This window comes from Callionymus lyra, chromosome 19, assembly GCF_982586985.1.
Source record: "Callionymus lyra chromosome 19, fCalLyr1.hap1.1, whole genome shotgun sequence".
Classification (NCBI taxonomy): Eukaryota; Metazoa; Chordata; class Actinopteri; order Syngnathiformes; family Callionymidae; genus Callionymus; species Callionymus lyra.
In genome coordinates this window covers 12,452,892-12,478,184 of record NC_141836.1, presented here as the reverse complement: position 1 = coordinate 12,478,184, position 25,293 = coordinate 12,452,892, and the positions used below count along the sequence as shown (strand labels likewise).

The 25,293-nt window shown below is 38.0% G+C and overlaps 2 protein-coding genes across 2 annotated transcripts; one reads left to right on the top strand and one right to left on the bottom strand.

The window, feature by feature from the left end:
* Window positions 1-3: 3 nt before the first annotated feature.
* On the bottom strand, window positions 4-13,188 carry LOC148059539 (E3 ubiquitin-protein ligase Itchy-like). The gene is made up of 24 exons (XM_087782257.1): window positions 13,041-13,188; window positions 11,096-11,187; window positions 10,789-10,930; window positions 10,068-10,192; window positions 9,851-9,985; window positions 9,149-9,194; window positions 8,882-9,063; window positions 8,589-8,811; window positions 8,373-8,468; window positions 8,117-8,291; window positions 7,751-7,820; window positions 7,280-7,364; window positions 6,758-6,886; window positions 6,603-6,675; window positions 6,328-6,399; window positions 6,125-6,213; window positions 4,740-4,899; window positions 4,543-4,676; window positions 3,253-3,393; window positions 3,054-3,174; window positions 2,795-2,899; window positions 2,537-2,633; window positions 1,555-1,627; window positions 4-1,450 (listed from the first exon to the last, which is right to left on the bottom strand). The coding sequence occupies exons 2-24, from the start codon at window positions 11,163-11,165 to the stop codon at window positions 1,351-1,353; spliced, it is 2,643 nt and encodes an 880-aa protein (XP_087638383.1). The 5' UTR covers window positions 11,166-11,187; window positions 13,041-13,188; the 3' UTR covers window positions 4-1,350.
* Window positions 13,189-16,264: 3,076 nt separating this feature from the next.
* On the top strand, window positions 16,265-24,957 carry ada (adenosine deaminase). Its single transcript, XM_087781903.1, has 11 exons — window positions 16,265-16,375; window positions 17,813-17,874; window positions 18,214-18,336; window positions 19,192-19,335; window positions 20,206-20,321; window positions 21,826-21,950; window positions 23,059-23,130; window positions 23,209-23,310; window positions 24,126-24,193; window positions 24,264-24,393; window positions 24,549-24,957. The coding sequence occupies exons 1-11, from the start codon at window positions 16,334-16,336 to the stop codon at window positions 24,651-24,653; spliced, it is 1,089 nt and encodes a 362-aa protein (XP_087638029.1). The 5' UTR covers window positions 16,265-16,333; the 3' UTR covers window positions 24,654-24,957.
* The last annotated feature ends 336 nt before the right edge of the window (window positions 24,958-25,293 follow it).

Below are 25,293 nucleotides of genomic sequence, written 5' to 3'. Positions count from 1 at the left end.
ACATTTCATTTGAATTAATTTATTAAGGTGACAATTTCTATTTTACACGTAGATTGTGTACATGAGAAATCTGAGGAAAAGAAAAATAAAAGCATCACCACTCTTCGAAAAAAGCTCTCTTTTACAAAAGAGAAAACATTATCGTTATCAACACCATTTACACGCCTCGTGATTTTTAGTCGAGTCACATGAGAGGGAGAGAGAATTAGTATTGAAAACGTGTCCAGATTCATCACGAGGAGGAATTTTCCCACCTGGATACATTCATGTTATTTCCGCTTCCTAACTACCGCTCTCTGCTTAAAAAGGGGGTTCGAAAAACCCATTTTTTTGGCACCGACTTCTAGAGGAAAAAAAAAAAAAAAGAAGAAATCTGAAGCAAAGTGACTGGTGTTGACTTAATACAGTGTTATTTACCTAAATGTATACGAGAGTTGAAACATGTCAGAGTCGCTCTCTTATTGCTGCTTCGCACGAACATGCTGGTCGGCTTAAGACGAGCTTTAACCCCATTTTGACCTCTGAACCCTGAGACACGCCCTGTAAAGTGGTCTTACCTGTCGTTGAGCGACCGAAACTCTTTTGACGCGTCGTCTTTGCTACGCGCGGTCTGGCCGCTAGAGGTCAGTGTTTCTCCCCATCAACACTAATGTTTGCTGGCAAATACTGAAGTACTTCGTTCAAAAAGTAAAACACGTCGCTGTCAAACTCTTTTTTTAAAATTTAAAACGTCACTCTTTTGGTTTGAACTGCATTTTGGCATTTCTCAACAAACTTTTAAAATTTGAAAACCTCAGATGATTTTTTTTTTTCCTTCACAAAAACTGAATCAAAAGAACTGGTTAAAGACGACAAAACTCTATAAAACTAGAGTCGTTCCCGACGATCCGCCCTCTGTTCACGCTTCTTAAAAACCTCTTTAAAAAGAATTAGATTGTCTGGTGTTAATATGTAAACTGGTTATGATTTAGTGTCGCAGGAAGAATGTGTCGCGGATGTAAAAGCTATAGCAGGACAAACATGATTAGCTTCATTAGGAAGTTCTTTCAGGTTCAAACGTTCGCACATCAAGGGCGGCTCCATTATTGCCGAGATCACGAGGAATCAAGTGGATCGCGAATCAGTAACATCCGGACTAAATACTTCTTTCATCTGAACTGAAAACTGATTTATTCATTATTGCTAAAAATGAGTTTTTAAATACTTTCTTTATGTGTGTGTTATTCGTTGTTACTGAACGACACCCTCCTGTACCCCGTGCACGAGTGTGTTTGAAGAAAGATGCATAAGTCGTTTTGATTTTCCCTGAATAATACACTGGTGGTCATTTGCCTTTTTTCTTTAGGTTCTTCACTCCTGACCGAAACCTTCCGTCTCCTCGATGGCGAACATCAGCTTCTCCTTCAGCTGCTCGTAGCTCTTGTACGGCGGCAGGTCCAGTCTGTTGAAGCTGTGGACCAGAAGAAACCCACTGATCAAGGATGGTCTAAATTCAAGTTGTTATTTTGATCACAACACAGGATAGTTGCGCGACAACCAACACGACAGACGTACCATGTGTGACTCCTGGGAAGCCAGTTCTCTTTCCCAACCTTCTCGATGCAGAACTTTTGGGGACCGTTGCTTCCTGTGATACAAAGATGGGGGAACATGTAGTTATTCGACATCATATTGAGAAAACTGACCGATTGATCATAACTGACAGTTTTAACTATTATTAAGTGTACGGACTTTACATCACAGATAAGAATCAACTATTCTATAGTTTGCACATTTGAAAATTGCCCATATGCGACACATTTGAAAATTGCTCATGTGCGACACATTTTTAAATTGCCCATGTGCTAGACATTTTCCAATTGTTAATGTGCTAGACATTTTCAAATTTACCATGTGCTTTACATTTTCAAATTGCCCATGAACAACATATTTTCAAATTGCCCATGTGCAACACATTTTAAAAGTGCCCATGTGCTACACATTTTAAAAGTGCCCATGTGCTACACATTTTAAAAGTGCCCATGTGCTACACATTTTAAAAGTGCCCATGTGCTACACATTTTGAAATTGCCCATGAGCAACACATTGTCAAATTGCCCATGTGCAACACATTTTCAAATTGCCAATGTGCTATAACTTTTTTAAATTGCCAATGTGCTATAACTTTTTAAAATTGCCTATGTGCTATACCTTTTTTTAATTGCCCATGAGCGACACATTTTCAAATTGTTTATGTGCTACACATTTTCAAATTATTAATGTGCTACACATTTAAAATTTCCCATGTGCTACACATTTTCAAATTGTTAACGTGCAACACATTTTCAAATTGCCCATGTGTGCAACATACGCAAAGTAGTACATTTGTACACACATTTGCAAATCATAAAATTTGTCCCACATTTTCGTCATTTGAACGGATTGTTCAGCCGCGATGTAGATCTAGTCCCATAGTGGCTGCCCTTTGACCTTTCAATTCATATTCTAAAAGGTAACCAGGTTCAGTCCAACACAGCATCAGCATGAAGGTTCTCACCCATGAGGTCAGAGAAGCCGCCTACAGGCAGGCGACAGGTGCCAGTGACGAACTGTAGAAGCCGCATCCTCTTCTCGTTGTCCATCTCTTTGATGAACTGAAGGACATAAAGTTGTTCACAGTTTATCCAACAAATGTTTGCTTTCAGTGAAGTTATTGACACTTCAGTAAGAAAAATGTTTTTTCAAGCTCAGGTACTGCTGCTTTGAAAACAGACGTGAGAAAATGTATCCAGTCGTTTGTTTTTTTGACACCGACCTGCCAGAACCACAGGATCTGTTTGCTGCTCCGAGCGTAGTGTCTGTAGATGGTGTTCCTCTGCCAGTCGGCCAGATCGATCTCCTGCATCCCACACAACATCACCTGCAGACGCACATGGGAGAAACTTTAAGGGCAAACAAAGAGCCAAAGGAACTCGTCGAACAATGTTCAAGTACACTCGTTGCACCGGTTGTGCAGCCACTTGAGATAACGCATACAATGAAACGAACAACAACATCCATTGTTTGCTGCACACCTCCAGCTCTTTAGCATCAAAATACTGCAGATACTGCTGCGGGAGGACCTCGTTGAAGCCTTCGAGGAACGCTTGGGTCTGCTCCTCCACTCCTCTGGACAACCTCCACTCTGCTACCAACCTGCACAGTTTATTTATTGTTTTTACAAAAACCTGGTTCATTGTCAAATCTCAAGGACAGTTTGGAGGCAGGACTCACCTGACATACTCCTCTTTGTTCTCCTCGGTGACCTGGATGTCCTCCCCTCCTGGCTTCAGGTCGTGTGTGGTGATTTCACCCAAGATGTCTTTGTCTACGGTGAAGAACATTTCTAGTCCACATTCTTCAATGTTGTTGTCCCTGAAGGGAGATGAAGAGAAAGACATTCTTGTCAACTATCAAGGCAGCACTTTTAAGGAACATCTACAACATGTGTCTCAAATGTTTATACATGTATTATGAGAGTACGAGAATAAAAGATTATGAAATATATAAGTGAAATAAATAAAGTATTTTCCTATGACTTTAATCTCTTAATAAAGTATTTTCCTATGACTTTAATCTCGTAATAAAGTATTTTAAAACAACGTCAATCTCGTTATTAAGTATTTTGTACAACTTTAATCCTGTAATAAATTACTTTCCTACATTTTTAATCTCATAATGAAGTATTTTTCTCTGACTTTATTTCGTAATGAAGTATTTTCCTACGACTTTAATCCTGTAATAACATATTTACGTACAATGTTATGTCGTTATTAAGTATTTTGTACTACTTTAATCTCTTAATAAAGTATTTTCGTACAACATAAATCTCGTTATTAAGTATTTTGTACAACCTTAATCCTGTAATAAAGTGCTTTCCTACGGCTTTAATCTCATAATGTTGTATTTTCCTATGACTTTAATCTCGTAATGAAGTATTTTCCTACGTCTTTAATCCTGTAATAACATTTTTTGGTGCAACGTTAATCTCATAATAAAGTATTTTCCTACGACTTTAATCTCTTACTAAAGTATTTTCCTACGATTTTAATCCCGTTATAACATATTTTCTTGCAACGTTAATCCCGTAATTAAGTATTTTGTACAACTTTAGTCCTGTAATCAAGTACTTTCCTACGACTTTAATCTCGTAATAACATATTTTCATACAATGTTAATCCCGTAATTAAGTATTTTGTACAACTTTAATCAAGTATTTTCCTACGAATTGAATCTCTTAATGAAGTATTTTCCTACGACTTAAGTCTCTTAATAAAGTATTTTTTATACAACTTTAATCTTCGAAAAAAGTATTTTGTACGACTTTAAGCTTGTAATAAAGTATTTTAAACCACTTTAATCTCGCAATAAATGTAATAATGTACATGTTATAGGACCTTAATCTCTTTAAAAAATAAAATGGAAAATTATTTGATTGGCCCTAATATTTCGGGGGTTTTTTGTTTTTTTTAAATTGTGATATAAGAGCCAGTTGTTTTATATTCAGATGTGGTTGATGCTTACTTGATCCACATGAGGGAGTTGTAGAACTCGGGGTCCACTGACTCCAGGTCCTTCAGGGCCAACGGTTTGTTCAGGATGCGCTTGTAGAACGGCAGCGAGAAGCCGGTGTCGATGAACTTGCTGTGGAACAGAGCCTGTGGACGAACACAATCATGACGCCACCTTGCCTCGCACTCGGATCGAAGAGATGTACCGACCATAGCGATGAAGCGTCCGATGAACTTGAAATACTTCAGGTGGTCGGGGTTGATGTTGGAGGCGGGGTTGATCTGGAGACAGTAGTTATCTTTGCCCGCGTATTCAAACAGGCAGTACATGGGGTTGAGAACCTCATGGGACAGCAGGAAGAACCATTCCCTGGAAAAGTAATGGAAACAATCATTTGAATCATTTATTAGCAGATATTTTTGCTCAGTCGTGGGCCGAACAAGATTTATGTCTATGACAGCAAATATGAATTTCAATTGTCGTTTTTAGAGGTTTGATTAAGCAAAATAATTCCTGTGTTTTTCCTTCTGCACCATTGAATTCCTTTTTTTTTTTCCAATCGCAGTTAACACCTATTGAAAGACTCTTCATAATTGGTTCCTCGCCGTATCATAATCATTCATTCATTCATTCATTCATTCATTTTTTCTGCAGCTTAATCCCTTATGGAGGTCATGAAGGGCTGGAGACTATCCCAGTTTCTTCAGGCGAGAGACAGGGGACACCCTGGACATGATGCCATTCTGTCACAGGCCACATACAAAGACACACAACCATTCACACACACACTCATACCTATTGACAATTTCCACAAGTTCCCAATTAACCTCTATATGTTTTTGGACTGTGGGAGGAAACCGGAGTGCCCAGAGTAAACCCACGCAATACGGTGAGAACATACTGTCCAGGAAGCGAACCGGCAACAATCTTGTTGTGAGGCAATAGTGCTAACCATCAGGGCCGGACCAAGTCTTTTGTGAATTAGGCAACTATTTTGGGAACATCCACCATCAACCCCCACAAACTATAGCTTCAATAAACATTTGTCAAATACATTTTTCAAATCATACAAACTTTAATATTTTGTAATTGACACAAAACATTTTCAACAACAAAGTCGGGCATGACATTTGTTATTATGAGGTTACAATGTTGTGTTTGCTATTTTCGTGGTATTATTTAAGTATTTTATCCTCATAAAACCTTTTTCATTTTTTTCAGATTCTAATGGGAACATCTTTCTTTGTTGCAGGATTTAAAAAAGAAAATGAATAATTATAACATTTAAACACCACAAACACAGTATAGATTGTGGGATGATGAAGGATCAAGTGCTGTGATAGTATGGAGGGGCCCCCCAAATTAAATTTGTCTTAGGGCTCCATAATGGATTGTCCCGGCTCTGGATTTTATTTTCCCCATTTTGATATCTTTTGGCTTTTTTTAAAACCGTGTGTAATCATGTGTTTTATGAAATTGCACTGTGCCCTTATACAGAAACTTATAATAACAATTATATCTCTATTTCCAACTCTAGACGTCTTCTGACACTTTATTAAATTGATAACATTTCCCTCATCTTTGAAACACTTGCCTGGCAACGCCACCATAGTCCAGGCCTTCCTCTCCCGGGAAGATGATCCACAGTCTACGTCGCAGGTCCTGAGAGTTGAGGCTCATGATCTGTTTAAAAGAAAGTAATGATTTTTTTTTTAATGTTTACACTAGCGTTGGTGAGTATAAACAATTCTTTATTATCAGTTAAGGTGTAGCAATGATGGACTTTAGTTGCCTCACCTGTTGAAAAGAATCCTCAAACAGAGTTTTTCTAGTCACAGTGATCTTCACATGTTGAGGCATCGATAGTTGCTGGAGGAGAAACGGAAATGATTGAGAACGCCATCTAAAGTTATTTAGAAACCTTATTTTTTGCAAGATCTGATACAAGAATATAATCAAGAATAGAATATTTAAAATGTAGAGGTCTTGTCAAAATATAACTTAATCATTGGAAGTATTAATTATAGTATAAAGAGGAAATTCTGAATAACAATACAGCACATTTCGCATACCTGGCACCAGAATCTGAAGTATTGTACTTTGGCTTTGAAATCTCTTACGTAGGTGATCTGGGGACCATTTTCACTGCGAGAAGGAAAAACGATAAAAATTAAATAAAGATATAGAAGCATTATGAACATTCCTAACATTATGTTACATTACATACAGTGAGGATTTTCCAGTGCGAGGGTCGATGTAGGTCGTCGTTCTCATGTTGTGGTCGACGAAATATGGAATACCATCGACGGTGAATCTCATCTCCCAACCCTCCGGGAGCGGCTTCTCGTTCAACAACCTGTGGAAGACAAACGATAGTTGAGAAGTTATTTTTCCAAACACGTTTAATCCGAGGAAATAAATCATCTTGAGATCTCACAGGTCTGTCCACATAATAAAGAACAAATCAGAGAACAAAATGCCATGTTGACCCCCGTGTTATCTCAGGGTCAAGGTGACCTGAAGACCCCCCCCAATAACAAGTTTATTGCATCCCTTGTGTAGTCTCTGGGTCAAGACAACCTCAATCACTCCATATGCATATCTGATTCACCTTGATCCAAGAGGTCTTCGGGTCATCTTGACCCCGAGATAACATTTATTTGACATCTTCACTGTGAGATTACCCGCAGTATTCAACTTGTATTTTTGTTCAAGGCTCATAGAAATAAAAAAAGAAACTGGATCTTACCCTTGAGATCGAGGATCCTCCCACTGTGTTGTACGTGTCGGGTGATGCACAAAATAAACTCTACCATTTGCGTCAGTTCTCTTCTCTGGAACACACAAAAAAAGCATCATGTATTAAAATTAGGAAGTGAAATTTCTTAGGCTGGCTTTATCTTGTATCGCAAGTTATTCTGATTTCTCGCAAGTGATTAAGATAAAATAAGAAACTGAGATTATTGCCTTTAACAATTATACACAGACTTGTGACAATGTAACCGAGGTTGAAGGAAAAAGGTATTTGATAATCTTTTCTAAAGTTAACTATAAACTTTTTTCAGGCCAAGAGTGTTCAAAGGTTTTGGCTCCTCGAGCTCCTGCTTGAGTTTGACAACCTAGCTTAACAGAAAGAAAAAAAAAATCACACACAAAAAAAGGTTCCCTGGAGCAAAAAAATCTACACTCGAGACTTCCAGGACCAGCACAAGCTTCTTACCCCATCCATGTGGAAGTGGCCCGAGGGGATCAAACCCTTTGTTCTGAGCAGCTGACACTTGCTCCTGGCCCTGTAACATAAGAGCGACAGTGTTTATTCATTGCTAAAGTGAAGAGTTTTCTCTTCTCATTTCAATCAGTTAAAGGGCAACTAATGTGTTGATTTAAGTGCGTCTTAAATAGATTGGACTCAATCAGTATGTGTCCGTTTCTACAAAACTTGCTTTTTATTGAAGTATTAGATAAGCCCCGCCCACTGAAAAACACTATTTTTCTGGAGATTTAATCTAGTTCATCACAACCACACCCTCTCAAGTTGGGTTTTCACAGTAGATACCCTTTAATTAAAACATTTTAAAAGTCTCACCCCAATGATAAACCTCTGGTTGAACTGCTGCATCGCTCCCTGCAGCTGGTTCCGCTGATGCTGCCACTGCTCGTAGTTACGCACCGTCTCCACCGTTGGGCGCTGCCACGTGGTCGTTCTTGTAATGTGGTCGACGAAATAGAATCTCCCCATTGGGTCGACACGTCGCTCCCACCTACGTCCAGACGGTCAGTGAAGTACAGAAATGAATGTTACTTTTTTATTCGTAAGAAAGAAAGCTTTTTTTATACGTTACCCAGGAGGCAAAGGTTCAGGTCGTTCCCATGTGGTTCTCTTTCCAACATGATCTACAAAATAGAGTCGGCCGTTCTGGTCCACCCTCTGCTCCCACCTGGGTGGAAACAAAGACTCTCGGTTTCTCATTGACAATCTCAAATAATTCTTTATGATTTAGCTCAACATGTCTGAATAAATCAAAGTTAAAATCTAAGTAGCAGGAACATTAAGTTACCCAGGAGGCAGTGGTCCAGTGTTCATTGCAGGAACTCTTGGAGTGACTGCAGGACTAACGCTGCTGGCTGTCTGTCTTGAAGCTGTGGCGCCACTAGAGGGCGCCGACGTAGCGTTCCTCTCGAGGCTAGCAACAGGACTCGAGTCCGCCGTTCGCGTCGGTGCCTCCGGACCCGAATGGCTGTCGGTTGCATCGGCTGCTACCGGCCCGTTGCTAGAAGACGCTGGCGAAGCAAAACCACGAGTTGTCACTTCAGCTCATGTCGATGAATAAAGTGGTGAACGATAACATACCTGGTGCAGAAGTGGGTCTGCGCGGCGTCGGAGGAGGAGGCCGGGATGGTCTGGGTGGTCTTTGGGGGCGCGTGCTCCCCGAGGACGAGGAGGGAGAACCTGATGTGTTTAAGGACCTCCTTCCGCTGGGAGACGAGCGATGTTCGGCGGCGTCTACTGCGGGAGAACTGTCTCTGCTTCTCCTGCACGAGCAAAACAACATTTATACCTCATGACATAAGTAAAAAGACTATAAGAAAATAGTGCTAAAATAGATAAAACCAATACCTGGTACTAAAGTCCCCATTTGGCTGGGGATCCCCATTTGTCACAGCTTCAAAAAAAAAAATTAAACATCAAAACATGTTTCTCTTAATTAATTAAAGTATTATTAATAAAATAAATTATAGCCTGTAATGTGATCATAATTTAAGTTTAATAAAAAACAAAATAAGGTCAAGTTCAATGAAAATAATCGCTACAATATAAAGATAAATAACTTGGTGCAGATTACAAACATTTTCTTTAAACATATTTAACTGCTCTTCGAAAACATTTAATGTGTACAGTATATAGAGATTTTAAATGCATATCATAGAAATCTAAATAACTGGAAAAGCAAGCAACACATACCAATTATTATCAAACACTCTACAAGAATGATCAAGTATTGAAGTAAACATTTGAAGTAAATCTCCAGAGGGATTAATAAAGTCTATCTATCTATATGATTTAAGAAAATAAACGAGTGATGTGCTGCTGAAGCTTCATGAAACAGTGTCATGTTGTTCAGAGGTCAGTAGGTGGTGCCACCAGTTTAAAAATAATGTGATGCGAGTTGTTCAAAACAAAGGAAAATAGTGCAGAGACCGCCATCTAGTGGACTGTGAAAATAATGACACTGCTTCATGAAGCTTCATCAACCCATCACTTAAAAAACTGATCAGCTTAAACCTTTCATCACAATATTGTTGTGTCGCAGACACTCACATTGATGGTTGGCCTCAGCCTTAGAGAATGTCTCGGGGTCAACGATCATGCCATCCAGGCACACGGAAAGGTCTCCCACGACATCCGTCTGCTCTTTGTCTGCACACAGCTGAATGGTCTGCACCACATTAGAGACTAAAAAGAAAGATTGCGTTTTATTAAACAAAAGGATAAAAAAGGAAAAGCATTTCCTGAAAGAGACAAAGGTTTCTCTTACGTTTCATGTCATTGGACTTGAGCGTCTCACTGATGTCCAGCTTGGCTATGCCGAGCAAGATGTCCGACTTCAGCGTCTGATGGCTCCACACACGAAACACCGCTTTGCTGAACGGAGTCACTGTCCTGTTGACGCGACAAATGAAACACAAACTCATGAAACAGAAACTATAAAAGAGAAAACAAAGAGACTCGCAGCTACTCAGAAGAGAGGAATTCCTGGTGACTCATTCAGAATACTTCTACAAACCGGAGAAGCACAACAGCCTATAAATACACTATTAAAGAGAAGCTCAAATTGTCTGATCTCCAAGGAAAACAGGAGAAGCCACATTCAGCAGCAGAACTGTTCAATTACATCTAAGCAAGACTGTCACAACACAACAATGTTCAATCAATTTCTAAGTACATGCATAAAATAAATATTAACAGAAGCTTAAAAAATTGCATGTTAAATTGTTGTTAATGAAAGAAAAATCTCATATTGTTAGGATTTTAAACTGTATAATTACTAAAAATAAAATAGTTCATTCATTAAGTAATAAACAAACAAGTTGTTATTTAGGTTGTGAAATATATATGTATAAGCATTGCATTTGTGTGTTTTATGACCTTGTTTTTTTATTGCAAATATAAATATCAGTCCAAGTATATTTATAATGAAAAGTCCACTCTTCGTTTCAAGGGTCAAAGCTGTTCAGCGGTACAGAAAAGAGACTCACACAGTGAGCGGCTGCTTCCATTTGGGGCTGCTGGTGTTGTTACATTTCTCTGTTTTTTTGGACTGGCCATCGACCGTCACCTCCACGTACAGACTGGGACCAAACCAGTTCTTCTTGTTTTCTTTCAGTTTAGCTGATAACACTGAAACGGGAAGATGAGACCAAAACACAAGGATTTAGACTCGAATATAAGGAACATTTTGAATATAAGGAAATCAGTTTTTGTCTTAGAATGAATCTAATACAGCTGTGATGTCATGAATTTAACATTTTATTTTTTTACTCAAAACTTCTGCCTTTAACTTACCAACTATTTGCAAAAGAGCCTTCATCGGGTAGCCATTAGAACTGCTTGACTTGGAGACTTCCGCTGCCATGTCATCAGGCTGGAATGAAGACCTGGGCACAAGAAGCGTCATCAAGTTATAATCTGTCTAGTTAGTCACATTGATTTTCTGGAACTCCTGTTGTGTTATCAGTTTTATCTTGATCTTTAAAATGTATACTTTATTGAATATTGTTTTGATTGTTTAAGCGCTTTGTGACCCTGGTCTGGAAAAGCGCTCTACAAATAAAGATTACTTACTTACTTACATGGCCTGAAATTCTCTTTTGATAAACGTTTCAAATGTCACTAGGTGACATTGGAGAGAGTATAAGGGATGAGCTTTGAGACATATAGGATGAAGGGATAAAGAGAGGACTGAATAAATACACATTCAGGAAAAGGTATTATTGAGTGTTATTATTGTGGCAGAACCTTGAAGTCATCGTCGTACCGTGAGCCCACAATAACACATTGAAATGATGACGGGGAGCAATAAAGAAAAGTTCTGCCTCAGCAAAGGTCGACGTGTATTGTACACTAGTCAAGGTGAAAAACACCAACACATCTTTCGCTTTTACCGTATTGCCGTGATAAGAGAGCCATTAACCTGGATAACCTGGATAACCTGGATATCCTAAATACATAAGACTTTTTTAAAGAGTTGCTTAATGTTTCCAGTAAAACAAATGGTTTTTAAATGTTTTAAAGATTGTATTGATAGCGTCAATATTTATTAAGCTTCAGTTATCCATGTATTGCTTTATAAGCTAGGTACGTGTGTACTTGCCACTCCTCAGATAACGGCAATACTGATGTCCTAGTTCATCATGGATATCGAATTCATTGGATTTACATTAAGTACATCACAAATCTGACAACGTCTTCCAAGTTTTTTACTTGATTAAACAGCTAAGGCGAGTAAAATGTTCATCGTAACCCCCTTTATATCACAAGTTATTAATTTATCTCCAAGTCTGTCAAATATCTTTTAAATCAATCAGGTCAGACAACCTTTCTTTTTGGAACCGCCGACCAGCCATGTTTATTTTAATCACCCTCACAAATCCATTAGAAATACATTTATGTTTGCACTTTATGTACTGTTTATTTCAACGACTTATATGCCATGGGTTTGTTTAATCTGGGCTATTAACTTACTTTTTCTTTGCATATTTAAAACAATATATATATTTACTGAAATGGTTGTAACATACTAAAACCTGTTTTTTCAGTTTCTTTGTTTAGAAACCTTTTTTAGAATGTGGTAAATACTTAGCAAGTTATGACATATTAAAAGTGGGATTTAACAAAAGGGTCACACCTAAAATATTGAACCTTTAGTTAGTATTAAGTTCAAATTATACTGGAATCGTCTTGTAAAGTTGTCTTGCAAGTGTCTGATACTATTAAGTCCATTTATATGAATTAATCTTTAGAATTATATACACACACCTATATAAAGTTGTATTAAATCATTATAGCAAAAGTCTCGAGTACCAGGCCGCCGTTATAACACATCCCTCGTACAGTGAAGCCATAATAAATGTGGATTTCATTGACACAGTTGGCAGGTCAAGTTACAGCGACAGCGTTAACAGGTGAAGCCTCAGAGGGGGAACTGGAGAACAAGCTAATGCTAAAGTTAGTAAATATAGAGCCGATAACATAATGTCCCGAGAAGCAAGAAGACGGACGTGAGATAAAAACAAAATGTCTTTGTGTTTCGAGTTTGTTTTTGTTTTTTCCTGGAGACGTTAGTTTGAAGCGAACATGTTGAATGTCAACAAGCAGCCCGGGCTACATGTTAGCCTGTTAGCTCGTGTCATCATCATGGCAGGCGGGGACTCCCAAAGTCCACTGTGCTGTCAAGAGAATACGCGTAACACTGGTCCACGGGTCCGGTTCGGAAGCTTCTCTCACTTACCCCGGTTCCGCTGGGAGAGTGAGCGACGTCGCGGCGGTGGAGTCCCAGCCCTGAGAGGGCAGGATAGTTGTGTTTTTGTCGGGGGTTTAGTTCAAGGAAGCACAAACTTCCACCATCTTCGTCATCCCACGTCATGTGATTTAAACGGGGCGTGGCTTATCCACAGCTGCGGCAGCGCAGATCAACAACGCGCCTGTCATTCAAATACAAATGTTTTTTAAATAGCAATATTTTTGATGAAATTTAAACTCAAATTATTTATTATATTTTTTAGGAAATGCATTTTTACAGCTTTAATTTTGCGATGCAGATGTTGGTGCCACAACCTTGTATTTGAACAATAAAAATACATTTTCTATAGGTAATTTAAAATATTTGATGTAACCGTTGCTTTATTTTAACCCATTTAACTGCAGATGGACTGAAGTGCTTTTTTTTTTTAAAGATATTTGTTTATTGATTTTTTTTAACATAAAACAACCAGTACAGCTCAATGGTGTAAATGGAATGATACACAGAGAAAATAAAAAATATTAAAGGAGAAAATGTCCATCAGAAGAAGGGAAATAATATTTTTGCAGCTGTAAAAATAAAAGTATATATATATATCCACACACATAAAAAAAATGAAAATATGTAAATATACATACTTGTATAATTAACAGAAAATATAAAACAGAACTAAAACAAAAAACAAGAAATAAAAACACAAAATAAAACGAAAAAAAAAGAAATAAAAACACAAACAAAACATGCCTGGTCCGCAAACACACACCCCACATCCTGTAGATAATGAAACAGTCAATATAAACAAGCATTTAAGATAAACAAGAAATAAAAGAAACGATTTTCATGAGGTGAAAGTCAAGTGCGTTGTCCTTGCATATGCCAGAAAAGGTCCCTGAAGTGCATTTTTATTTGGCTTATTTAAGATACTATGGTAATAATATTATTAAAGGAACTAACAGAATCAGAAAATGTTATTGCCATTTTTTTTGTGGTGGCATACAGTAATAAAAGAATGACATAATCTAAATGAAATACAAATATATCCATAAAAAAACAATAAATTAAATAAGATACATAAACATAAAATTACATATTAAACAATAATTAATACAAATATAAACAAATAAATTCAATGTATCTAAATTATATTTATTATCTGGAGCAGATGCATAGAAAGAATATTTGAAGTACGTAGTAAAATATTTTCCATAAATTGTTTCAAATATTCAATGTAACTGTGGCTTTATTTCAATCTATTAAATTGCTGTTTGGCCTTCATGTGTATTTGTAATTGGCTTATTAATGATACTATTATTTTTAATTCAAATTTTTTTTTTTTTTCTTGCCAGTGTTTAAAACAGAGCACAGGATTTGTTTTGTTTTGTCGTGGCATTACAGAATAAAACAATCAAATGGAATTTACAATAGAAAAAGATTTATTGCATTTGTTAAAACATTAAAGTACATAAACATATGTTTGTTCATGCAAAATGCCACAAATTTCTCGGCATCATCCCTTTGACCACCTCGATAAAACAGAAGGTATTTATTAGAAAGTTTCACACACCTTGAGTCCTTCTATAAAGCATAATGTAGGTGTGAACTGTCAACTTTTTTAGCGCGTGAACTCCAATTTTAATGATGCTCAAAAGTTTAAATAAATTGTCTGATACCAATTTATACCAATAGTAATGCACGTATTGTTGTTATGGAAGCAATCATACGTATTCCTGCGTGTTCGTTGTTCTACCTTCGACCTCAAAGACTAGCAGTTAAAATCAAAGAGCATTTATTCTGACTTAGAGAGAGGGGAACACAAGTTCAGAATTGTGGTTCAGTGACAATATCTAGCGAGTGCTTAAGTATTGTCACTGACCTCGGATGGTTTACAAACAGTGGCATTAATACAGTTGAAGTTGCGCGCGACTCCCCCTCATTGGCTCCTGGTCCGGATGGTCCCTCAAGGCAGTTCCTGCCTCTGGATGTTTCCTGCTTTTTAGTCACAGTCATTTTCACAATCACTCTCTTCTCCTGCTCTTCAGGTGAAGCATAATCAGTCACGAGTCATAAAATCATAAATGTTTTATTATTAATTGTTATCTACATTCATTATATGATAAACTTTAGCTATATCCTATAGCAGGGGTGGGCAATTAAAATTCTACAAGGGCCACATTAAATTCTGTGAATGTTGTTAGGGGCCGTCAAGCGAAAAGAAAGACGAAAAAAATCCCTTAAAAAAAAAGGAGATGAGTCATTGACATTTATTAAGCTAAATAAGATACAATTTTATTCTTGTATAGATGATTTTCAAAACATTTCTTCAATGAACTTAAATTTCTCTTTTTTGAGGGATTTATATATACACAAAAAATTACACACAAGAAGGAGGGAAGTGTAATGTGAAAATGTAAATGAATAATAAATACAAAATACATTTGTTAATGCATTAGTTTAGTTAATGCAGTTTTTTAACCCTTGATGTTATCTCAGGGTCAAGGTGACCCGAATTACCAAAAAAAAAAAAAATGTGTTTTTGATTTCCAGAAATACATATGCAGCTGTGAAGGTCGTTCACCCTGACCCGGGTCAGACAACACAAGGGATACCACAGACACATTTATTTTCGGGTCACCTTGACCCTGAGATTACACAAGGGGTTAAGCCGAGGCGGTGTAAGCAACACGTTTAACCACTAGGTGTCAGTGCTTTTTAACTAATAGTTAGACGCGTCAAAATGAGAAAAACTATTCTTGTTATTTAAATGTACGTTCAATGTTAAGAGAATAACGCTTTATTTAAAGTTTATAAAATGGTGCAGATAGACGTCAGACAAACATACACACAGTTACATTTTGTTTTTAAAAAATTGTCTGATCTATATATTTTCTTATATTAATGAGTGATAGGATAACATTGAGATATATTGTTTCTCGAATTAAATGGTTTAAAAAATAAATAAAAAAGTTAAATAAATGTTTTATTTATCGTTCACTCCAACTACCTTTACGACCCATAAATGTCCCTATTAACCCTTTATATATCTCCTTGAGTTAAATATTTATACCTGACATCGGGGAACCTTCAGGTTTTTTTTATTTTAGCAAAGTACTTACCCAGGATTATCGTCGTCCAAGGAAGATCCTCGCGGATAAAGGACCATCACGGGTGTAAAGCTGCTCGAGGCAGGAAAGGGCGTGTCCTGCGTCCATACACCTAAAAGCCCGGCGCGGCTGGTCTGGAGCCGCAGCCTCTCCTGACTCTGGTGCCGCTGGGACTCCAACATGAACCCAAACAACCAAGACCTGGTCTTTAACAAGCCAAAGGTATGTTATTGACCCGCATTTTTATTCTATTTTTTATTCCGGTTTGGCTATTATTAAGCAATCGTAACAAGGGTTGCACATGCGCATTAGAAATCACTGTTTTTGCGCTTTTGTCTTAGTATTTAAAAATAAAATAAAATGACGCGATTTAAGAAATATTTGAAAAGCATTTTCTCCTATGTAAAGAATACACAAATACTGTGTAACCATATTTTATTCATGACTCATTGAAGGAGTAGTATAGTATATTATATTTTAGTTGAATTGTTTTCAGTCCAAACTATTACGACATTATATCACTCAAGCAGGTGTATTCTCGCAACTGTTTCATTTTTCAAAGATATTTCATGTTTTACTGTCAATTTAATCACAATATTAAACACTTATAGCTGCTTTAATAAGACGTTATTTTTAGGGTTTAATCTCAATATATTTAGGGTTTTATATCGTGTTACAAGGTGGATATTTTCTTCGTGATTTTAAGATAAGTGGGCGTTGTTTTGTTATGTCATACTAATATACAAACTCTTAAGAAGTACCAAAACCATATTTTTTTTGCAATTATTTGATCCTCTCGAGTGCAACTACTAGTCATTACTATCAAATATTGAACACTATTCTGTATATATATATATATATATATATATATATATATATATATATATATATATATATATATATATATATATATTTTTTTTTTTAGTTTTACATGTTTTTTATTAAATCAACCTCGGCCTTTTTTTTTTGGAGTCAGAGTGGAGATTGTACTCTAATAAGATACATTTATTTTCAATTAATAAAACGGGGTAAACACTTAAAATTCAGTCGCCTTCTACAGTTAATACGTAGATTCAACTTTCATTTTCATTTGCAACATATTAAATCATTTCAGGGTTAGTTCATCTTTAACTTTGATACTTTACATTTAAATGAGTATCTTGACTCATCGTCTTTAAGTGTCAATACTGTCAAGTACACAAACATCAAGCTTTAAAAGTCACAATAAACATAACCATATAGAGTTATAACCAGTGCTTGAATTTGAACAGTTTTACAAGCAGCTTTTTTTTTAGGATTTCATTCAAATTCTCGGCTCTTTAACGGCAAAACTCTTGATCTTGTTTGTAATACAATCAGCTCAAAACAAAGCCTGAATTAGAACCATTTGCCTCGATCACTACACATAGATACATATAACATCAGTATCCGTCAAGCAGATCAAAAAATAAATTTAATTAAAACGATTCTAATTATATTTGATTTAATAAAAATCGATGTTTGCTCTAGCAAATACACGGTATTACTTCATTAAACAACTTATTTAAAAACACTATCTATATTCTAATAGCTAAAAATGTGCTCAAAATTGAAATTGGTTTGTTGGATTTTCTACAACTAGTCAACTCTCCATAACACATCTTTTCTTCACCTGTACAGGTGGAGTTACACGTGCATCTGGATGGAGCCGTTCGCGTTCAAACCATCCTTGACGTTGCAGCGTAAGTCGATTTTTTTAATCGGGGTAACCAAAGTCAAAAGAACGAGCTGTGGGAAAGACATCAGCTGAGCTGCTTGGCGGAGGTCTGTGCTCGCCAAGTGCATTTTTTCTGTTTACTCACTTGTAGGGATTGTTTTTTTTAATTTGTCTGTTGTTGACACCACTGACAATATCCTGGTTATGATCTTAAAAGCACACGAGAGAATTTCTGATGCATTTAATTCCGAACGATGACCTTTGCACCTTGACTGTAAAAATCATTCTGAAAAACGTGTCGTACACATGATCATTCAACGCTTTTCGTTTCAGCTGCCATGTTGTTTTTGTGTGTGTCCTGCAGGAGGCGAGGCATCCCTCTGCCGGCGACGACGGTGGAGGAGATGAAGGAGATCATCATCGTGGAGCAGCCGTCCAGCCTCACGGAGTTCCTGGGCAAATTTGCGACATACATGCACGTGCTAGCGTGAGTTCCCTCGCGTCCAAAGAACGGGAAAAAAAAGGGAGCGATAAAGAGGCCTCAGTGTAGAGATACAAAGCTGGGGTCAAAGTGCGACACGTGTGCAAAATATTTGCTGCGGAAGGGTGTTATTATCTGGTATTTATGAATGAAGGGAATAAACTAGACCAGTGGTCCTCGCAGAACAAAAATGTATTCACACAACTACTGTTTTATTGATTGTTACTGTTTGAAATGTGTTTATTTTTTTTAAAAATTGGGATTTTTTTCTCTGAAGTAACATTTGTCTGCGACTCAACACGCTTAGTTTACTCAAAATATTAACCTGTAAACAGTGAACCACAAACTTGATACAGGACTTGTTTTAAAGTAAAGGTCGGTTCCTATACTAAACCGCTGTAGTCCAAATTCACTGGAAACTTAGGAGGGACGGCAGGTCGATTTTCAAAGGGGAGTCGAGTTCATTTCCAAATGCCAGACGCTTGAAGTGAGAACGCTTCATCAGTCTGATCGAATGTCACCTTTTGGAAACCGAGCTGGAGCTGAAACTATATTTGTCCTGTGTTGCTGAAACACTGGTGTAGCTGCAGCCTCCATCACAACAATGTGAGTTTGAATGGAACCTCCTGCTTCTTGAATGTCCCAGCATGCACCACGGCGGAGGGGAAATTACCAGCAAAGCTCTAGCCAGCGCAGATTGTTCGTCCCGGGGGGCTTTCAGCTGAAGTGCTGGAAGTCATCAATCACAATGATGGGCCAACGGGAGCTAATGGCTCTATTTACACCAGCAAGTTTACGAGGTTCAAAAGAGCAACTCATGACTCATGTGTTTTCATTTTTTTTTTCTTGGTGTGGTGTCAGCGGGGACAGGGACGCCATAAAGAGGATCGCCTACGAGTTTGTGGAGGACAAAGCCAAGGAAGGGGTGGTCTACGTGGAGGTCAGGTACAGTCCACACTTCCTGGCCAACACACAAGTGGAACCGATTCCCTGGAACCAGCAAGAGTAAGTCTAAGAAAAAAACACTGGTCTTCAATCTGTCAAATAAAACCTGTTTAAATCACACATTTACTCATAAATCTAAATTTTGGGAATTTGCGATTAATCGCGATTAACGATTAAATAGATTAATTATTTAATCTAGTTAAAAAAAAAAGTATTTTAAGTGTGAGTTATTGTATACTATCTCACTCTGTTTAAAGATAAAGTTAATCATCTACTCACGAATGATTGGATTTAATAGATAACAGCGAAACTGTTGCAGCGCCGTATGGATGATGACGCACCGAAACTCATCTCATCTGAAGGTGTGAACAAACGCTGCCACTCATTTTATCAAGTCTCCCGCAGTGGTCTGGAGCTCCGCCCCTTTTCTGTTTATATGAGATAACTCAGAACCCGTAGAGACACGACGCAACAGTTCGAGCAAAACAAAAACAATTCACAATAAAGTAAATAAATAAGAAACGTAGGAATATTTTCGTGTAACTCAACTACACATTGGGCTAAAATATTTCATCAGTCAACGCCACGAGGCGAACTAAATGCATTTTTATCTACCAAATTATTGTTATTTTTTTTAAGTATTTATCACTTGAAATTCCTCTCCTTCAACATCCATTTAACTCCTTCATGTTAGTATCTGTACAAAATCTAGCTAAAAAACTCTTTAATATACTTTATTTTTACGGTCACATAACGGGCGGGCCACATTATGTGACTTGGCGGACCAGATTTGGCCCTCGGGGCTTGAGTTTGAAATTGAGAAAACAAAGAACAAAATAAATACTCTATAAAAATACTGTAAATCAAAAATACAGAGGCTAAAAAATGTGGACAAAACGTGTGGATTTGTTTTTTGTTTTGGCTCCACAGAGGCGACGTGAGTCCAGACGTGGTGGTGGATCTGGTGAACCAGGGTCTGCGCGAGGGGGAGCGAGACTTCCAAATCAAAGCCAGGTCCATTCTATGCTGCATGCGCCACATGCCAAGTAATATAACAGTAATACTACGTTGTCTCAAGTCATTACAGAAACCAAAAAAACTGACCAGTAATCAGTGGATTTAGTCAGTTTGTCGATGCATTTGTGACGAGATAACGACGTGTAAAATCACGTGTAAAACTGAGCATTGCGGGTGGAAACAGTTAACCTTTAACAGTAATGATCAGCTACTACGACAAGTCCTTGAGATAAACGTCCTTCCTGTCATGTCTTCAACCTCTGGACCAGATAGTGAGGAGGCGCCGTCAGCAGATCAGTTCAACTCTCGATACTGTTGCTGTTTTTACTGAGAACGAAAACATGTCTCGACCGGCTTCGATTAAAACAAACACCAAAAGAAGACCTTCTGGTGTTGTAGGCAGGATGGGCCGAATCCTCAGAAACATTTTATAGCACGGACAGAGAGGGGCCCTTGACGAGAAGTTTACACAGTTTCTCGGGAAATCGAACAATATGTCAGCAGTACGGAACGTTCGGAACAATTCCATGTAGAGAGGTCTTGGCTCACCCGGCTCCGTGGTTTTGGCAGCTTCCTTTTTGCAGTAGACATCTCCTCACAGGCTCAGGCACAGAACACTGGTGTTCTGATCAAAACAAGTTCAACTAGTTCAATTTTCATCTTTTGTGCGTGTCTTAAATCAGATTAAGTCGCCTTAAAGTTGCATGAATAGACACGAATGCCATTAAAAAGTAATATTGATCACAAAGTATCTTATATTTGAAAGTACTACTTGGATCAAAATATAGCATTTTTTTTTATTATTATTAGGAATTTCCTCCTTTTTTTATGTACATTTCCTTTTATAAAAAAAAAATCCTTTTTTTGCAGCTCGTTTTTAAATATTCACTTCAAAAAACATCTGAAAAGTTGACTAAAACAAAAATAATTTAATGTTTTTGTTCTCAATAGTGATTTAAATTATTCAAAATAATACACTGTTCTTGTGTGTGTGTGTGTGGCCTGGTAACAGGGGCCAGGGGTCAGGGCCCTCTGATTTAAATAATAAAGCACAAAGATGAATTTGCCTCAATGAGTAATCTCTGGTATTCATTCCTCATCATTTTTAAATCCCCTTCACTCAAAAATAGCCTGTTGAACCAGATCTTGATGAGTGAACCAGATTTAGCCTGGGTTTGACTTGGGTGTGCCTGGCCTCGGATTGTGTAGAAGGATTAATGTTTACCTTGGGTGTGACCTCGGGTGTGACCTCGGGTGTAACCTCGGGTGTAACCTCAGGTGTGACCTTGGTGTGACCTCAGGTGTGACCTCAGGTGTGACCTCAGGTGTAACCTCAGGTGTGACCTCAGGTGTGACCTCAGGTATGACCTCAGGTGTGACCTCAGGTGTAACCTCAGGTGTGACCTCAGGTGTGACCTCAGGTGTGACCTCAGGTGTAACCTCAGGTGTGACCTCAGGTGTGACCTCGGGTGTAACCTCGGGTGTGACCTCAGGTGTGACCTCAGGTGTAACCTCAGGTGTGACCTCCCGCAGACTGGTCCATGGATGTGGTGGAGCTGTGTAAGAAGTACCAACATGCAGGCGTGGTGGCCATCGACCTGGCGGGCGACGAGTCGCTGAACGTCGTAGCAAACGCCGGGCACCGGCGCGCCTACGAGGTGAGGTTTGGGATTGTGATCTACGATTGTGTAGATTTGTGTGTAAATGGGTCAGTTAGCATAGTCGGGTGAATTCGTAACAGGAAACCGAAGAGGAACTTACTTTCTTCATCCTGGAACACAAATGTCAAACGTCATCAGAACTGCGCACACATAAGGTTGGATAGTATTTTTAACTCTTTTCTTTCTAAAAAATTAGTTTACTTTTTTTTTTTTTTTCAGTTTATTGATGCTAGTTTGAGTCAAAGTTGCTCTTTCAAATTTAATAACGCCCTTTCAATTATTTATTATTTGTTTTTCTATCAAAAGTTTAGGGGATAATCCATACATGTCATTGTCATTTAGCTTTTTTAAATTTTAGTTTTTCTGTTTCTGTTTTTTTTTTTTAATTTTAGAATGTATCAAAAATGTTTTTTTTATTATTATTTTTCTTTCATTAGATATTTTCTAAATTACAATTAAAAAACGGATATTTTATATATTACACTATATATATATATATATTGTGTTATATTATATATTATATTTAATTTCCTTGTTGTGATAGTTTTTTTTGGGATAATTATTGCCGTCTTGGAAGCGTATTTAAACCCGGTGTTATTTCAGGGTCAATGTGACCCGAAAGCCCCAAAAACAAATGTGTTTGTGGTATCCCTTGAGTTGTCTCCGGGTCAAGGTGAACGAAAACCAGAAATACATTAAAGTGGTGGAGGTCATTCACCTCGATCCATAGACAACACAAGGGGATACCACAAACACATTTGTTTTCGGGTCACCTTGACCCGAAGATAACACCAGGGTTAAATGGCTAAACAAGCATAAACCACAATAAAATCAAATACTTGGTCGATGTCAAGAAGGTTATCAGCAGATCTGTCTTGAAATTCCGACCAAATTACCATCTGGATCCGCAAATATTTTTGAAGATGAGTCACTTTCTCTGGAAAAAAAGATTAATAATATAAAGATGGTGGACATAATGGATCACATGCATCTATTAAGCTGTTCCAGGCTGAGCTCCCAGCGGGTTCACCGAACTACGTGGTGAAATATTCCCGAGAACATTCAACCTCGATGGAATCCACAGCTGTTTGTAATGTGTTGACAGGAAGCAGTGCGTTGTGGGATCCACAGAACAGTCCACGCCGGCGAGGTGGGGCCGCCGTCCGTGGTGAGAGAGGTGAGCCCGAAAACAATAAGACATTTCCTCGGGCAAAAAAACGATAACGACCCCCACTTTTCACCCGCCTTGCGTCAGGCCGTGGAGGTTCTGAAGGCCGAGCGAGTGGGTCACGGCTACACGACGCTGAAGGATCCGACTCTTTACGAACAACTGCTGAAGAGAAATATGCACTTCGAGGTACTTTCACATCATGAGGATAAGAGGAAGCACACATGGTTAAACCTTCTTAAGGGTCACATAGTTGACCTCTTATGAGTCACATGTACTAATACAGAGATCCAGTTTAATTGATTCACGATTTGAGCCGTTGACGCCACACTTGGCATTTTTCACGCTTATATTACTCTATTCAATACTACTTTATGTCTTTATTTGGTGGTAATATACGGATATATCTTGGCGTCCGTCTGTCGTTGCAGCATCACTAAGCGCAGGTCATCGTTTGTTAACAAAACGGTCATTTCCCCAAACACAGAGCGAGGAAATTAACTTCCGCCTTTTCAAATTAAGAGCGTGAAATCAGCCGCGTCTGCGTTTTAATCCTTTATTATCACCACTGTTTGAAATGCATGCTTGTTATCAATTAATGTATTATTAATCATTATTTTGTTATATATATATATATTGATTGTTTAAAGCGTCAAGTTTTCAGATCAATCAAAATGTCAAGTTTCAGATGCAAAACAATACAATATCGTAACAATTGAATGTACTACCTTTTAGAAATTGATCATTAAAACGTAATAGTTTTAGCCGTGACTCGTCTATAACTTTGTTAAAGGTTTATGATGCTATGAATCTAAATAATTACAATCACCGACTGCCACAGACTTTCTTCTAGATCATGCCGAGTACAACAACACATAAAACATCACAACATTTCAATGTTGACTTGTGGAGAAATTAATAATTAAATTATATTTTAGTTAGTAGAGAATGTTCGAAAAAAAATACTCCTGCCTGGACTTGTCCTAATACTTCTCGACTTGCAGCTGTGTCCCATCTCCAGTACGCTGACCGGCGCTTGTAGTCCAGACTTCACCCAACATCCTGCCATAAGGTGACACCATCTTCCTGTTCTAAAAGTCACCACTAGATGGCACGATAACGTCTCGTTTTGGGGGTCGCAGGTTCCGAGAGGACAAAGCCAACTACTCCCTCAACACGGACGACCCCCTGATCTTCAACTCCAAGCTGCACCACGACTACAGCAGGGCTCAGACGTACATGGGCTTCTCCGAGGACGAGTTCCAGAGGCTGGTAAGATCCAAGAATAAGACTTTTTACAACATAACTGGTTTGGACCATTTGGAAGTTGAAATGATGGGTAAAAACAAGTTGAATTTGTATTATAAATGACACTGGAATATATAGAAATGGTGGAATAAATAAAGTATTACTAAATATTCTTTCAGAACATCAACTCAGCAAAGTCCAGCTTCCTGCCCCAGAAAGAGAAAGATGAACTTTTGGGTCAACTGTACGAAGCCTACGGGATGATGCGGAGCGTGGCTTTTTAAAAAAAGGCCAGCTGCTGGTTAAACTTAACTCAACACTCCGACATGGCTACCTTTACTCCTAACCAGACCAAAGATCTTCTCAAGTGAACATCACAGTCTGTCCTTCCTGCTCTGTCGCTGCTCAGGGACTTTATTTTCATCTCAACTTCAGGACTCTACTGCCCCCTGCTGCCTTCACCAAAACATTGTAGCATATCGTGGTGAAAAAACAACATTTTTTTGAAACATATGTGAAACAATATGTTAATATTTAACTTTAAAACATGTACAAGGGCTACGCAAGCAAATAAAATTTATACTGAAAAAAAAAGAAGGATTTTTCTTGTGTTTGTTTTGGTAAAAATGATTCAGGAGTTAATGCGGTTTAAAGAATGAGGTGGAAAACATACATCGGGGGAAAGGTGAGAAACAAAGATGGCAGGGTGAGTCAGCGTGTAGGTGTGAGATGTTGATCACTGGATCTGAATAAAAGAAAGAGAAGGAGGTGGACACAAGCTAGACAGTGGGAGGATGAGAAGTCTGGGAAGAATAGAGCAGGAAAAATAACTCCCTTTAATAAAGTTTCTATCGTTTGTTCTTTTCAACCAGTGAAAACATTCCAGGGTTTTGAGGCTTTTTTTTAAAAATCAAAGAGCAACAT